The sequence below is a fragment of the Gorilla gorilla genome, chromosome 14 (assembly GCF_029281585.2).
Source record: "Gorilla gorilla gorilla isolate KB3781 chromosome 14, NHGRI_mGorGor1-v2.1_pri, whole genome shotgun sequence".
In the NCBI taxonomy this organism is placed as follows: domain Eukaryota; kingdom Metazoa; phylum Chordata; class Mammalia; order Primates; family Hominidae; genus Gorilla; species Gorilla gorilla.
Genome location: NC_073238.2, coordinates 57,250,957 through 57,267,107, shown reverse-complemented (window position 1 = coordinate 57,267,107; position 16,151 = coordinate 57,250,957). Strand labels below are relative to the sequence as shown.

Here is a 16,151-nt window from a genome sequence, read left to right as displayed (position 1 = left end):
TAGTCAATTACTTAGCAAGGCTGCCTGGAGAATCATGTCTACCTTAGCTTACTTCTCCGGCTTTGTAGGTTTTTGTTTTCTTTTGATTTCAGTTTCCATTTCCTCTAACTTGAAAGTATGTGCATTGGTAACAGCCACACAGCAGTCATTACTGATAAAAGGCGACATTTTGTTGAGATGATTTTAGTTATTGACCTAATCTCTGGTATAAGGTTAATATATTTTTTACAGTCTCAAATATCCAGCGGTAACCTCAAATTAGAGTTGCCTGTTAAACAGTTTCTCAAGTATCTTTCAGGATTGTAGTCACTCTGCGGGCTAATCGCTCACCAGGTGTCCGTGGCTGATCCCAGTTATTCTGATTAACCTCTGAGGTGATTGTGAGACTTTAAACCATCTCACCTGTAGCCGACCAAGCCAGCTCAAGTCAACATCCTGGGCTGTTAACCCGCGATAAGGTCGGACCCGGCCTCAGTGGAGAATACGTGGGGAAGTTCTCTGGGGCGGGCGCAGTCTGCTGCTGATTCTGAGAAACCGAAACTCAGCTGTTAAAACCGCTGCCTCTGCACTTTGGAATCCCATCTTGAGACTCGCTAAGCGTCCCAGCCGCATCCCTCCCGCAGCGACGGCGGCCCGGGACCCGCGGGCTGTGAACCATGTACACCCGCCATAGAGTGATGAGCTCCGGGCTCGGCGCCTCCCCTGCCTCCCGCCCGACCCGGGATCCCCAGGACTCTTCTGGGCGGCAAGGGGAGCTGAGCCCCGTGGAAGACCGGAGAGAGGGTTTGGAGGCAGCCCCTGAGAGCCCTTCGCGGGAGAGCGTCGTGCACGCGGGCCAGAGGCAGTGAGTATTTTAACAACCTGGCTTCGGGGCGGGAGCCCGGGCCCCAAACATACTCACTCACAAGCACCTTCTTGGTCCTTGGAGTTTAAAACCACAGAGGCCCAACAACAGGGATTTTGACTGAATGAAAGCTCATTTGCTTAAATGAAAGTATCCATGCCGTACCTTATAAATTGAGTAGGCTAGTTTGCAGTCCTTTGGTAAATAACCAGCCCGGTTCCTTCCAGGAACACTACTTTCCTGACTTTTGTGACTGGCTACAGGATTGAAAGATATGGGTGTGTAGGAACTGCCTAGGCATCCAGTAAGATGTCATTTTCCAGGTATCTCTAGAACTCATACTCCAACCAGTATGGAAATAACTTCCCTTACTGTTTTTAAAAACTTGGTGCTGGGCCAGGCGCGTTGGCTCAAGCCTGTTATCCCAGCACTTTGGGAGGCCAAGGCAGGCAGATCACCTGAGGTCAGGAGTTCGAAACCAGCCTGGCCAACATGGTGAAACCCAGTCTTTACTAAAAATAAAAAATAAGCTGGGTGTGATGACACGCGCCTGTAGTCCCAGCTACCTGGGAGGCTGAGGTAGGAGAATCGCTTGAACCGGGGAGGCGGAGGTTGCAGTGAGAGGAAATTGCGCCATTGCACTCCAGCCTGGGCAACAGAGCGAGACTGTCTCAAAACAAAACAAAACAAAACAGAAAAACAAAACTTGGTGTCCTAAACGGAATTACTATATCAGACACTAACAGGTAAGGGTCAACAAGAAATGTGATATGGGGTAGAAGGTTCAAATTCTGCCTCTAGGTAGGAGCAAGCCTACGCCCCAGGAAGACTCCCAGATAAACTAGCCTCTTATAACCAGAGGAGTGGAGCTGACAGAGTGAGGAGGTGAGTGACCATAGTACCTCTCATCCCTGATGTTGATATGTGCTCTATGCAGGAACAGATAGGTAGCTTTTATTCCTGGTCTTTGGTTCAGGGACTGCAGTGAGTATCCGGGAAACACTTATTAAGCAAGTGTCATGAGCCTCTCTTTCTAGCCAATGGAATGAACTTCTTTAACTCAACAGTATGGTTTATCACAACATCACTGCCTTTGAAGTGCTGCCTCTGTGAAGTGGAACTGTCCAAATGGTTTTATTTTTAGTCTCTCCTTTTTCATCGACTTCTAGTCTCTGAAAGACAAACCCTGGTTGCTAAGAAACAGTATATAACCTTATGGCCGATAAACAGTAGATTTTCTTTCATCCCTTAGCTTTTGGAAAGTACCAGGCCTTTAATATTATTATTTAGCTTAGGTTTACCCTTAGATGGGGTGGATAATCTGGAAATCAATTAGAGATTGTTGCATTTCTTTCCTCCTCAGAATAATTAGTGTCTCGCCACAATAGAAGCAGCCAATTACTTTCAAGTAACCCACGTATCTACAAGCTATAGTACTTAACAGTAACAAAGGTCATAGATATATGGTCTCGTGTCCATGAATAGTTAATGATGAACATGATTTGCATGACTTTTTTCTGTTAAAAAGCATTTATTTAGATACAACCATTTATTTTTAAGCTCGTATCATCGCATAAGTATTAACTGTTGCATCTGTTTTCTTATTTGGTTGTAATTACCCTGGAATCTTGCCAGATCAAATTGCCCAGAAAGAGGCAGCTTTCTCATGGGTTATCCAGGCCTTAATACCCTGAAGACCTCACTGTACACTATTTTGCGATTCCTGAAAAGATTTTCAAATAAACCATTAAAAAATACCAGGAAGTGTTTAGTTATCTCTCACAGAGTCTTCCTTTTTTTTTTTTTTTTTCTCATGTGAACCAGTTGCAGTAAGTACAGAATTATATATTCCCTTTTAGGGGTTTGATGTCTGAGATCCTGTTGGGATGACTTTGAATTTTTGTTGCATCTCCATTAGTTACTTAGATTCACTTTCTCACTTGTTTCCTTTAATGAAGTTGGAAAACCAAGGAAAATGAATGGCAAATATCTCAGTAGAATTAGCTGCCTACCCCCTGCCCCAAAATAAAGAAGGCTTTATTTATTTTGGGGATAAAAATTAGAAACACTTTCTGATTTAAAAAAAATGAAGAGGCCGGGCGTGGTGTCTCACGCCTGTAATCCCAGCACTTTGGGAGGCTGAGGAGGGCGGATCATGAGGTCAGGAGATGGAGACCATCCTGGCTAACACAGTGAAACCCCGTCTCTACTAAAAATACAAAAAATTAGCCGGGCATGGTGGCAGGCACCTGTAGTCCCAGCTACTTGGGAGGCTGAGGCAGGAGAATGGCGTGAACCCGGGAGGCAGAGCTTGCAGTGAGCCGAGATCGCGCCGCTACACTCCAGCCTGGGCGACAGAGTGAGACTCTGTCTCAAAAACAAAACAAAACAAACAAAAAGCAAAAAAAAAAAAAAAAAAAAAAAGGAAAAAAGAGGATAAAGTGCTTTAATAGTACAGTTTCATTTGTCCACTCATAATGTGAATTTATTTATATGGTAAAAGATTTGTCTTGTTTTGTGGGCATCCTTCCATTAATTTCCTCCTGCAGCCCCAGTGTGGGGATTAGGAATATGGGCTCTGATGCCGGGTAGACCTGGGTTCAAGTTCTGATTATACCATCACTTGCTCTTTGAACAAAATCCTTAGCTACTTTATGCCTCAGTTTCCTCATTACTTAATATAAGACAATACCAACTTCATAGGGTTTTAATTTTTCCACGTGTATATGTGTAAAACATAACTTTATTCCTTGTAAAGTACTATGCTGTCACACTTAAGTCGAATGTTTGTGCCTTGTTAAAAAAAAAAAACACTGGTTTAAAACACCTACTTGTGGTCGGGCGCAGGGGCTTGTGTCTGTAACCTCAGCACTTTGGAAAGCCAATGTGGGAGGATTGCTTTAGTCCAGGAGTAACATAGGGAGTCCCTTGTCTCTCCAAAAGAAAAAAATTTAAATTATCTGGGCACGGTGGCACATACCTGTGTCCCAGCTACTCAAGAGGCTGAGGCAGGAGGATAGCTTGAGCTCAGGAGCTCCAAGACTACAGTGAGCTATGATTGTACCACTGTACTCCAGCCTGGGCAACAGAGTGAGACCCTGTCTCAAATAAATAAATAAATAAACCACCTATTTGCATAGAAACAAAGTATACTAGTAAAAATCTGTGGCTATCAATATATTAAATTATTCTGAGTACCTCTGATAGACTCTCAGACAAGATTGAGTTCTTTTTTTTTTTTTGAGACAGAGTCTCGCTCTGTCGCCCAGGCTGGAGTGCAACAGCGCAATCTCAGCTCACAACAACCTCTGCCTCCCGGGTTCAAGTGACTCCTCTGCCTCAGCCTCCCGAGCAGCTGGTACCACAGGCACATGCCACCATGCCTGGCTAATTTTCGTATTTTTAGTAGAGATGGGGTTTCACCACATTGGCCAGGCTGGTCTCAAACTCCTGACCTTGTGATCTGCCTGCCTCAGCCTCCCAAAGTGCTGGGATTACAGGCGTGAGCCACCACGCCCAGCCAAGACTGAGTTCTTGATGGAATTTGGATTTAAGTTATTGTAAGTATTTACTAATTCATACTGGCTTTCCCAATTATTTTTACTTGGTGATTTTTGTCTTGTCCTTAAATATCAAAGCTGTCTACACAAATTAAAAGAGAAAAAAGCTTACACAAACTTCTAATCCAAAGTAAACCTTTGTCCTTCCTTTTAATATTCTGCTTGTTTGTAAATATTTTACATTATTTATATCACCTCTAGATAAATATAAGACAAAGACATGCATTTACCTGGTTTTATCCAATTCTGGGAAATGGGATCTTGCCCGTGCTAGTAATATAGGGTTGAGTTCACATTCATGTACTTGTCTAACCATACCTGGTCCTTTAGCTTGATGCTGTTTGAAGAAAATAAAAAGATATTTTGAAAATGAACCTATAATATGGAGTTTTATTTTACAGTTAACTTGAGCTGAATTGTATGTAAATTATGTTAATCTTAACATTTTTGTGGCCTACTTCATATTAGTATTGTAGAGACTTCAACATGAGCAATAATAATAATAGCACTTACGTAGTACCTAGTATGTAAAAGCACACTATGTATATTAACTCTTTCAATCCTCGTAACCACCATGGAATGAGAGGATCTCTAGCTTAAAAGAACTAATTAAAAACTAGGAACAAATAACTATTCAACACAAAATAAGCCCTTATGAAGCTTACTGTCTAATTGATGGGACAGACATTTATTAATATGTGAATAAATATGTATACTTTAAAGCAGGGGTATCCAATCTTTTGGCTTCCTGGGGACACATTGGAAGAAGAATCGTCTTGGGCCCCACACAAAATACACTAACACTAATGATAGCGGATGAGCTTAAAAAAAAATCGCTAAAAAACCTCAATGTTTTAAGAAAGTTTATGAATTTGTGTTGGGCCATATTCAAAGCCATCCTGAGCCACCTGGGCTACATGCACCTTGTGGGCCCTGGGCTGGACAAGCTTGCAAGGAAAGCTGGGGTCTGAGCTGGTCTTGGGAGCAGGAAGATCTTTCCTTAGAGGTGACGTTTGAGCTTTGGTCTACAGGATCATTAGGAGTTGCGTGGTTTTTTTTTCTCCTGACATCAAATATGTCATTCTAACACCAACTAACTGTGACCCCAACTAGGTGTCCCACAGTTCAATTCTAACACTAACTACTCAGAGTTAGTGTGGACCCCACAAATTAAGGGCTCAGTCCCACAAAACTGCCCCCCACTTCAGACTTCGGACACTAGCTGCAAATGGAATCTCCAGGCTACCTGTGTGTCTACCCACCAGACTACAAAGTTGGGGGTTCCCATGCATCTCCCCTTCCCCAGTTTTGATAATTCATTAGAGTGACTCACAAAACTCGCAGAAATTACTATATTTATGATTACAGGTTTGCCATAAAGGATACAACTCAGTCAAGTGGAAGAGATGCGTAAGGCATCTTTTGGGAGATGAAGGGGTAGGTGGTGGGGTGTGAAGAGTTTCCATACTCTAGGTAGATACTTTGATGTGTTTGCCAACCTGGAAGACTCCCAAACCTTATAGTTCAAGAACTTTTATTGAGGCTTTATTACCTAGGCATAATTGATTAAATCAGTGGCCATTGGTGATTAAATCTCCAGCCCCTGCCTCTCCCCAGAAATTGAGATGGGGCTGACAGTTTTTTTTTTTGAGATGGAATCTCGCTGTGTCACCCAGGCTGTAGTGCAGTGGCGTGATCTCAGCTCACTGCAACCTCTGCCTCCTGGATTCAAGCAATTCTTCTGCCTCAGCCTCCCAAGTAGCTGGGATTACAGGCATGTGCCACCATGCCTGGCTGATTTTTTTGTATTTTTAGTAGAAACGAGGTTTCACCATATTGGCTAGGCTGGTCTCGAACTCCTGACCTTGTGATCCACCCACCTTGACCTCTCAAAGTGCTGGGATTACAAGCGTGAGCCACCGCGCCCGGCCAGGGGCTAAAAGTTTTAACCCTCCAGTTGCATAGCTGGTTTTTCTAGCTACCAGTCTCGGTTCTTAAGCTAGCTGTCTAGGGACCTCACCAACAGTCATTAGCATACAAAAGACACTTAGCACTCTGGGAATCCCCAGGGTTTTGGGACCTCTGTCCCAGGAACCAGGAACCATGACTAAATATTTATTTTTTATTATATCACAGGAGTTTAAATGGCCTCTGGACAGCCAGAGAAACTTGTTATTCAGATTGTCTTCAGAAGAACTTACAGTGGGGAGCATAGTCAGCTGACGGCCCCAGCTGCCACCCTTTTGGATCCATTACACCTTGCCTGTGAGTGCTGGCTTGTGCTGCACCCATCCCAGGCAATGGCTGAGCATTCCAGGGTGCCAGTGCTGTTGCAGGACTGCCAGGCTTATACGCCTTCTGTGCAGCAACAGACCCATACACTGACAATGGCACTTGCAGCAGAGAAAGAGTTTAATCATCGCGACATTCTCAGTGAGGAAACAGGAGGAATTCTCAAGCCTCAAATTTGTTCCTTCTGTGGGTTCTGGGCAAGGGTTTTTAAGGGGATTCATGGAGGGTGAGGGGCTAGAAAATCTGGGGTTGTCCATTGGACAGCTCAAAGCTGGGCTAGCGAGCAACAACCAGTTACAAGGAAGTGGACCAAAGGGCAAGGTGGCTTAATGATTGCTGCTGCAAGCCCGGTTGGATTTTATTGTTTTGTTTTTCTCTTGCTCAATTTTATACAATTTTCTTGGGATGGTTTTAGTGCTAGCCTATTCCTGGCCCATGTAGGACTCCTCTATTAGGCAACTTTTGCTGGAAGACTCCCCATATTCGTGTCCAAGATTTTCTCAGAACTGTGTAACACTGAGGATCTTGCTACTCAATCCTCTTTCCTTTGGTCCTTTCATAGAATGAAAGTTGTCAGAATCAAAATGAGGTCACTTGTGTCAAACACGTGGAGCTGGGGCCATGAAGGGAAGATTCTCATGCACATATGCCTGATAACAAGAACTCTCACAAAAGGCTCTGCAAAAACTACAACTTTGCACAAAAGCTACAACCTTACACAAAAAATACTTCTGCAAGGACATCTGCCTAGCAACTGTCTGTCCAGCCTTGGACTGATTCTACCCTTGCTGATTCTTGTAGCCAAGGATATTTGTCTCAAACAACTTGTATCACCCTCCTTTCCTCACTTTTCCTTAAAAAACCCTTGTCTTCCTTTGCCTTCTTGAATATACCCACTGTATTCCCATTGCAATGCTCAATCCAGAATAAATATGATTTTCTTTGGGAGGGCCTCTCTCACTGTCTTTTATTTAGGTTTTGGCAATAGTAATCAGACCCAGTCTTGTTCTCAAAGCTTTCCTTCCCTACCCCTGCTCCCCCTTTCATCCTTCACAAGCATTCCCCCTTATCCATCTCTTGCTTGTCTAACCCCATCTTGGTGTCAGCTTCTGAAGGACTCAAACTAATACAGTCTCTAAAACACCCTACTGCAACCTCAACACTTAGACATCTTATTTATGTCTGTTGTTGGCATGCTCTCTATGCAGATTGGGGAAACCCATTCTTTTTCTCATTTCCTCCTTCAGGGCCCAGAAAAACATTTCCTAATTTCCTTGATCCAACCTTAATGCGTCCCACCAGTTTGTTATGCTTGAGGGAAGGAAATAATCTTTGTAATCCTTCTCTTCATCCCCAAACTCTCAAGGGAGATAAAAGGAGAATAAATGATGGTTTGGTAAGAGCAGTTCATCATGGCCAATCCTGATTTTTCTCTTTTCTCCTTAAAAAGCATTGTTAAATTTTGTAAAGTATTTTGTAATTATAAGATGGAATACAAGGCGGGATATACAATAATAAAGTCACTAAGTTATAGTGTTAAATTTTTATCAATATCACTATTTAGTGTCTATTTTCTGAAATCCTGAAGTATGGTTTCTTATGTCTGAGACAGAACTTAAGTCATTTTGACTCACATTATTTGTATCTGAATAAGCCACATAAAATATTCTGAAATGAAGTACAAGTTTTAACAAACTTATTAGAGCATATTAGAACTGTTTTCACTATTTCTTCCTCACTGCAATGTTCAGATTTTCAATTTCCTTCTCTATATGATTATGAGAATAAAATTCTGCTTATAGATGCTAAGTGGCCTGAATGCATCAGTCTAGTATTCTTCCCTGGAGATGGAGAATTGGATAATGCTGGAGTTCCTTTTAATGTTATGAAATAATAGTACATTGGAAGAGAGTATCTGTGATTGATTGTAATGAGTAATCTTGATGGCTCAATATAGATGGTTATTCATTAGGGGATTATTTAAGTCAATCTCTAGCATGCAGAAAGTTTATAAAGCAACAGATAGTATTTAACTCTTCCTAATGACATGTCTCAATGAGCTAGGTAGATGTCTCTATGATTATCAGATACTAATACTAATACTATTTGACTTATTTTTGAAATGAGAAGCGTAATGAAGCATTGGAATCCTGTTGTAGCATAAAGTAAATTAGTTATGATCTGAAATAATTAAACTGGGTACCCCTGAGAGACTAAAACCAAAATAACAATTAGTAGCCCATGTGTTTTCCATGATTAGCCATGTGCTAGACCTTGTGTTAAGTATGTCAGGTACATTATTGAATATTCTCTTCATGATAAGCCATTTGCTACCTTAAAGATGAGGAAGCTGAGTCTTGAAAATGAAATGATTTTCCAAGATCTTATGGCTTTTTGAGTGACAGAACCAGTATTCAAACCTATGTCTATCTACCAAATTTTGGATCTTGAATATGATGTATAGATGGAGGATAGATGAAGGATTGATAATACAGCTAGCTAAGGTCTTATCATTGTTTTTTTTTTTGTTTTTTTTTTTGAGATGGAGTCTCGCTCTGTTGCCCGGGCTGGAGTACAATGGCGTGGTCTCAGCTCACTGCAAACTCCGCCTCCTGGCTTCAAGCAATTCCCCTGCCTCAGCCTCTCGAGTAGCTGGGATTACAGGTGCCCACCACCATGCCTGGCTAATTTTTGTATTTTTAGTAGAGACGTGGTTTCACCATGTTGGCCAGGCTGGTCTTGAACTGCTGACCTCGTGGTCCACCTGCCTTGGCCTCCCAAAGTGCTGAGATTATAGGCATGAGCCACTGCGCCCAGCCCTATCATTGTTTTATATTGACATTAAGAAAAGAGAAGTTCTATAGGCTAAAGAGAGTGGTAATATCGAAGCAGTAATGTGACATTTACAGTTGCAGAGAGGGGAAGATTTCTTTCCTTACCTATCCCTAGGTTCATGGCTGATATCCCTATAAAAAAAGACAGATTAACAAGAGGAAAGCATACCCATTCATTTAACATGAGTTTTATAGGACATAGGAGCATCCAAAAATGAAGATTCAAAGAACCAGGGAAAACTGTGTCTTTTTATGCTTAGGTTTGATGAAGAGTGGATAGTGTATAGAAGTATGATTGGTCAAAAAGGAGTATGGTCTAATGACAGAAACTGGGGAAGCTTAGCAAGTCCTGTTTGTTCAAATTCTTTGTGTCTGTATGTCTCCATTTCTTTCCTATGGGTTTAGGGAGGAGGGAGGATCCCTCTGAAATGAGGATATTATGACCTACCTTAGAGGAAGGTCAGAGAAATTTTTTATGGCTTGCTTCAGGGGAAAAAGATGGGCGAAGGTCAGAGAGACCTTCCTCCTTTTGCTGTTTTCTCAAATACCAAGGTGCCATATTTTGGGATAACATGTCGTGAACCCCATCATAGCTTTAAAATGATTTGAATAGAGAAGTACTTTGCAGGAGAAAAGTTTCTCTGGGGATTCCCTTTGTTCTGCTGCTTTTCACAAATGACAGGTGAGCTTGGTAGCCTTGTGTTAGTGTTACTGGCAAGGGGTCCTCATCTGGACCCCAAAAGAAGTTTCTTGGATGTCACACAAGAAATAATTCAGGGCAAGTCTATAGAGCAAAGTGAAAGCAAGTTTATTAAGAAAGTAAAGGAATAAAGAGTGACTACTCCATAGGCAGAGCAGCCCCAAGGCTTGCTGGTTGCCCATTTTTATAGTTATTTCTTAATTTTATGCTAAACAAGGGGTGGGTTATTCATGCTTCCCCTCTTTAGACCATCTAGGGTAACTTCCTGATGTTGCCATGGCATTTGTAAACTGTCATGGTGCTGGTGGGAGTGTAGCATTGAGGAAAACCAGAGGTCACTCTCGTTGCCATCTTGGTTTTGGTGGGTTTTAGCTGGCTTCTTTACTGAAAACTGTCTTATCAGCAAGCTCTTTAGGACCTGTATCTTGTGCCAACCTCCTATCTCATCCTGTGACTTACAATGCCTTAACTGGGAATGCAGCCCAGCAGGTTTTAGCCTTTATTTTACCCAGCCCCTATTCAAGATGGAATCTCTCTGGTTCAGACACCTCTGACATTAGAGCAGTTATCTCACTCTCACTGTGCAACCTCAACAACATAGTAACTTACAGTGATTTTTTTTTCAGACTTCTGATCATAGCCTACAGTGAGAAATTCATTTGACATCATGACCTAGTACCTGACTGAGTATATATTAGGGTATATATAACTGAAAAAATTTCACAAAACAATTTTCACCCTTATTATATGTGATGTACTCTGGCAGTTTCTATTCTTGTGCATTAAAAATAAATCCACTGAATTGATTTCATAACCCATTAGAGGGTTACCTCCTACAGTTTGAAAAGCACAGTTCTATGCATGACAGAAGAGACAAAGTGGATGAAAAGAAAAAAAACATTTTGGTTTGATTAGATCAAATTTACATTCCTGTTTGTGCAGGACGGTAGAAATTATGGTCCTGTTTAGAAGGAATTTCCAACTTTTCTGCACTGGATTCCATTCCTCAGTATGGTATGCATTTGTGGTCTGCCAAGCCTTGGGGAGCAATCATTTTTGTTCAAATACAGTATCACCAAAAATGAATGGGAATTGCTAAAAAGTCTTTGGCAGCTGGAACGGTGAAACAATAAATCAACAGGATGATGAAAGCTTGAAAACACATATTACCAACAATAATCAGTAGAACCATAGCAGAAATGAGAAAAAAAGAAACTTAGTTCAATTACACAGTAAGGTTACTTACTTCAAAGTCAGTAGAGTGCTGTAAGGTTATACATATTAAGGTTAATTGCATCTATTCAGAATGTATTTGAATCTGAAACAGAAGCTTAAGAGGAAAGAAAATAATCAAAGGGAGATGACTGCATTTGAAGGGTCTATTCTATATCAGAGAATCGGCTGATGATGGTTCCTTTGTTCTGTAATGTTTGTAATTCCTTGTCCTCCACCCCCTGCAAATATGAAGACTTAAAAAGAAAATCCATTAAAGTCCTGTAGAAAAACTGAAGATGTTTACCATCATTAAAACTCAAGGGCTAGTATTGCCCATTGTTTGTTTTATTATGGTACTAGTGAAAGCAGAAACCTATGCTACCTAATCTTGTAAGAAAAGCTGAGCCCCTGCTATAAGAAATCTTTATATGAAATATTTCTCTATTAAAAATCTTCAGAATATGTTTCTCTGATTATAAAAGTAAAGTCATATCTGCTTGTTATAAAAACTCAAACATTTCAAAAATAATACAGAATGTGAAAGTCCCCTGCAATTCTGACCCTTAGAAATAAACACTTCAAAGAGTTTAGTGTAAAGAAATCTCTAAAGTACAGGTTGCACTCTTTGACTCTTGATTCCAAGTGGAAAACCTAGGGCCATGATGCCTAATATGGTTTGGCTGTGTCCCCACCCAAATCTCATCTTGAATTGTAGCTCCCATAATCACCATGTATTGTGGGAGGGACCCATGGGAGGTAATTGAATTATAGGGGCTGTTTTTTCCTGTGCTGTTCTCGAAAGTGAGTTTCATGAGACCTGATGGTTTTATAAAGGGCAGTTCCTCTGCACATGCTCTCTTGCCTGCCACCATGTAAGATATGCCTTTGCTCCTCCTTTGCCTTCCACCATGATTGTGAGGCCTCCCCAGCCATGTGGAACTGTGAGTCCATTAAACCTCTTTTTCTTTATAAATCACCCAGTCTCAAGTATGTCTTTATTAGCAGCATGAGAATGGACAATACAATGCCCTTTGATTTCTATTGCCAATAGAAGGTGACAGATACTCTTTTTCTAATCTTTGTTTTAAACTGTGATTGCACTCCATCATATAGATGGATCTTGTTTTTCACATTGGCTTATTATTTAGTTGCACAAAGAAACAACCTTTGTTCTCACAGTGGCATCTTGGATAACATGTCCTATCTAGTATTCTTTCTAAAAATGTTTAACCTAATCGAATCATGAGGAAATAATCTTTTCCTTACATCCAGATTGTGAAGCATTCTATAAGAAAAGTTACCTGAACTCTTCAATTATGTCAGTCATGAAAGAAAGAAAAAAAAAGTCAAGGAAATTGTCTGAGCTCATAGGAGTCTACAAACACAGGTCAAACCATAGAAATGTGTAATCCATAATTGGATCTAGGATGAGGTAAAGGTAGGGAAGAATATTAAAATGGAAACAATTTGGAAATTTGAATATAGACTATTAGGCAATATTAATGTTAAATTTCTTGGTGTGATAATGGTATTATATTCAAGTAGGAGACTGTTTTTGTTTTTAGGAGATACATGCTAAAATATTTAGGCATGATGTGTTATGACCCTGCAGCTTATTTTCATATGGTTAAAAGAGAAAAAGCAAATGTGGGAAAACATTAACAATTAGTAAATATAAGTAAACAGTATATGGATATTCATTTTAATAATATATAACTTTGCTTGTTAGGCTTAAAATTTCTTTTCTTTTTTTTTTTTTTTTTGAGACAGAGTCTCGCTCTGTCGCCCAGGCTGGAGTCCAGTGGCGCGATATCGGCTCACTGCAAGCTCCGCCGCCTTCCTGGTTCACGCCATTCTCCTGCCTCAGCCTCCTGAGTAGCTGGGACTACAGGCACCCGCCACCACGCCCGGCTAATTTTTTTCTGTATTTTTAGTAGAGACGGGGCTTCACCGTGTTAGCCAGGATGGTCTCCATCTCCTGACCTCGTGATCCACCCGCCTCGGTCTCCCAAAGTGCTGGGATTACAGGCATAAGCCACTGTGCCCCACCGGCTTAAAATTTCTTAAAACATTGGGGGAAATACAATTTTAGGTGATATTCTAAAGCTCATTGTGCCTGTTGTTATTTTTTTCCTTTTCTCTTTTGGAACCTGGAGAATGTAAAAGAACTTTTCTTATGAAGCTGTATGCTTAAAATTTGTGCCATTTTCTGTAGGTATGTTATACGTTAATACATAATTTAATGAAAAAAGCCTGGGCTCAGAATCATGCTACCATTTACAGGAGAAAAAATATGTACTAATTTTTAAGATGTATTATTTATAAATACTACTTTGTTTCATGCAGTGGTCCTTATTATTCAAAGGAAAGAATCAGGAACCAGGATACAGTTGTTAAAAGGAAGAGCCAGAAACAGGGATATAAAGAAATAATTAGAAAAAACTTAATGATATATATTTATGAAAGAAGATGCAGCAAAGGGAATCAGTCACAGCATGAAGAAAGGAGATGTCCTAGTGATTCAGGGCTAAGTTGTTACATATAAAATAGATGTCATATATGTTATATATAGTTATTATAATTACATACAATGCAGTAGATGTCCCCTTAGTTATCTTAAGTAAGTATCTATGGCTTTGTTTATTTCTCTCCCATAAAATAAGTCTGAAGGTAGGTAGTCTAGGGATGATCTAATACAAATAATGGAAAACTATAATAGAATATTTGTTATTTTCTGGCATTGTTCTCAGAACTGTGAAATGAAAAGAAATCCTGGGGTCCCCAAATCACTAAGCTAAAGGGAAAAGTCAAGCTGGGAACTGCTCAGGGCAAACCTGCCTTGCATTCTATTCAAAGTCAACCCTCTGCTCACTGAGATAAATGCATATCTGATTGCCTTCTTTGGAAAGGCGAATCAGAAACTCAAAAGAATGCAACTGTTTGTCTCTTATTTATTATGACCTGGAAGCCCCCTCCCCGCTATGCGTTGTCCCATCTTTGCTTCCAGTTGTCCTGCCTTTCTGGACTAAACCAATGTTCATCTTACATATGTTGTTTGATGTCTCATGTCTTCCTAAAATGTCTAAAACCAAACTGTACTCTGACCACCTAGACCACATGTCATCAGGGCCTCTTGAAGCTGTGTCATGGGTGCGTCCTCAACCTTGGCAAAATAAACTTTCTTTTTTTTTTTGAGATGGAGTCTCGCTCTGTGGCCCAGGCTGGAGTGCAGTGGCGTGATCTTGGCTCACTGCAAGCTCCGCCTCCTGGGTTCACGCCATTCTCCTGCCTCAGCCTCCCAAGTAGCTGGGACTACAGGCGCCCGCCACTACACCCAGCTAATTTTTTTTGGTATTTTTAGTAGTGATGGGGTTTCACCGTGTTAGCCAGGATGGTCTCGATCTCCTGACCTCGTGATCTGCCTGCCATGGCCTCCCAAAGTGCTGGGATTACAGGCATGAGCCACCACACCAGGCCTTTAAACTTTATAAATTAACTGAGGCCTGCCTCAGATATTCAGGGTTCACAGCACTTTATATCCTATGAAGTGGATAGTTATCCCGATTTCACAGGTGAAAAAATAGAAAAACTGAATAATTTGCTCAAAGTTGTACAGATAGGAAATAACAGAATTAGGGTTTGAAGTTGGGCAGTACAGCAACGGATTACCACTGATGTGGTGTTTTCATGGTCACAGAGCACCAGACTGCTTCTGACTTTCTGCTCTGCCATTCCTGATCATGTCTTCCATATTCAGGTTGCCTCATTGACTAAGATGGTTGCTTGAGCACCAGCTACCACATCAACCTTCCAGGAAGAAGGAAAGTAACAAAACAGCTTTTTCTATTTGTCTACCACCACTTAAAGGAGGCTTTCTAGAAATCTCTCTCTGTGACTTCCACTTATATCTCAATTTCTCAAACTTAATCACATAATTTTACCTAACTATACAGAAGGTTGGTGGCTGTAGTCTTTTAATTGGGCACATTCTCTGTCTGAATAATATAGAAGTGCTATTAGCAAGGAGGAAGTGAGAGTGAATGTTGGGTAGGGCCTACATCTCTTTTGGTTAAAGAATAAAGGATGTCACACACAAGAGTGGAAATTAATCATATGATTATGTTGTCTCAGATTTTTGAAATGTAAATAGGATATCTAAGGAAGAAAAGTTTAAATGTAGCCCACATTCCTGTTCAGAGTATTGATTTCAGAGGACTGTTAGCGTTTTCTTCTGGATAATGTTCTGCTGAAAGCATTATGCTTTGTACATCCTGTAGGATTATTTATAATAGTGAATAATTGAAACAGTTGCAATAGTTGAGTGGTTATATGATGCACCAATATCATGAAATACTACGTAGCCATTGAGAATTAAGCATGTTACATATATAATCAAATTAGGAAAACCACTTATAAATGAAAGCAGGATGTACAGCTGTACTTAAAATATGTTTGCAACTGTGTAATAATATGTATAGAGCATAGATGAAAAGTAAATTCACCCAAATCAAATTGTAATTGTAGTGTTTGAGAGGTGGGATTATGTGTGACTTTTAAATGTTTTTAAAATAGTTTTCTGAATTTTCTTTTACAAGTGTGTTTCTTTCAAAATCAGAAAACATGAATTTCATTTCTAAGTGTTCTATGTACAGATTTTGGAGTACATCACTATGTCTTGCATTTCTGATTTTTTCCTTTAAGTTATA

The 16,151-nt window shown here is 40.5% G+C and overlaps 1 protein-coding gene across 3 annotated transcripts in view; it reads left to right on the top strand.

The window, feature by feature from the left end:
• The first annotated feature begins 208 nt into the window (after positions 1–208).
• The window catches only part of EPSTI1 (epithelial stromal interaction 1), a 102,231-nt gene continuing 86,288 nt past the window's right edge, over positions 209–16,151 (top strand). For 2 of the 3 annotated variants that reach the window (XM_055360063.2, XM_063697306.1), the window contains exon 1: positions 534–844. In XM_055360063.2, the coding sequence (XP_055216038.2) occupies positions 657–844 (188 nt within the window). In that variant the 5' untranslated portion in view covers positions 534–656. Of the gene's footprint in view, positions 845–16,151 lie in introns of all 3 variants that reach the window. The other variant, XM_004054437.5, reaches the window with a different exon arrangement.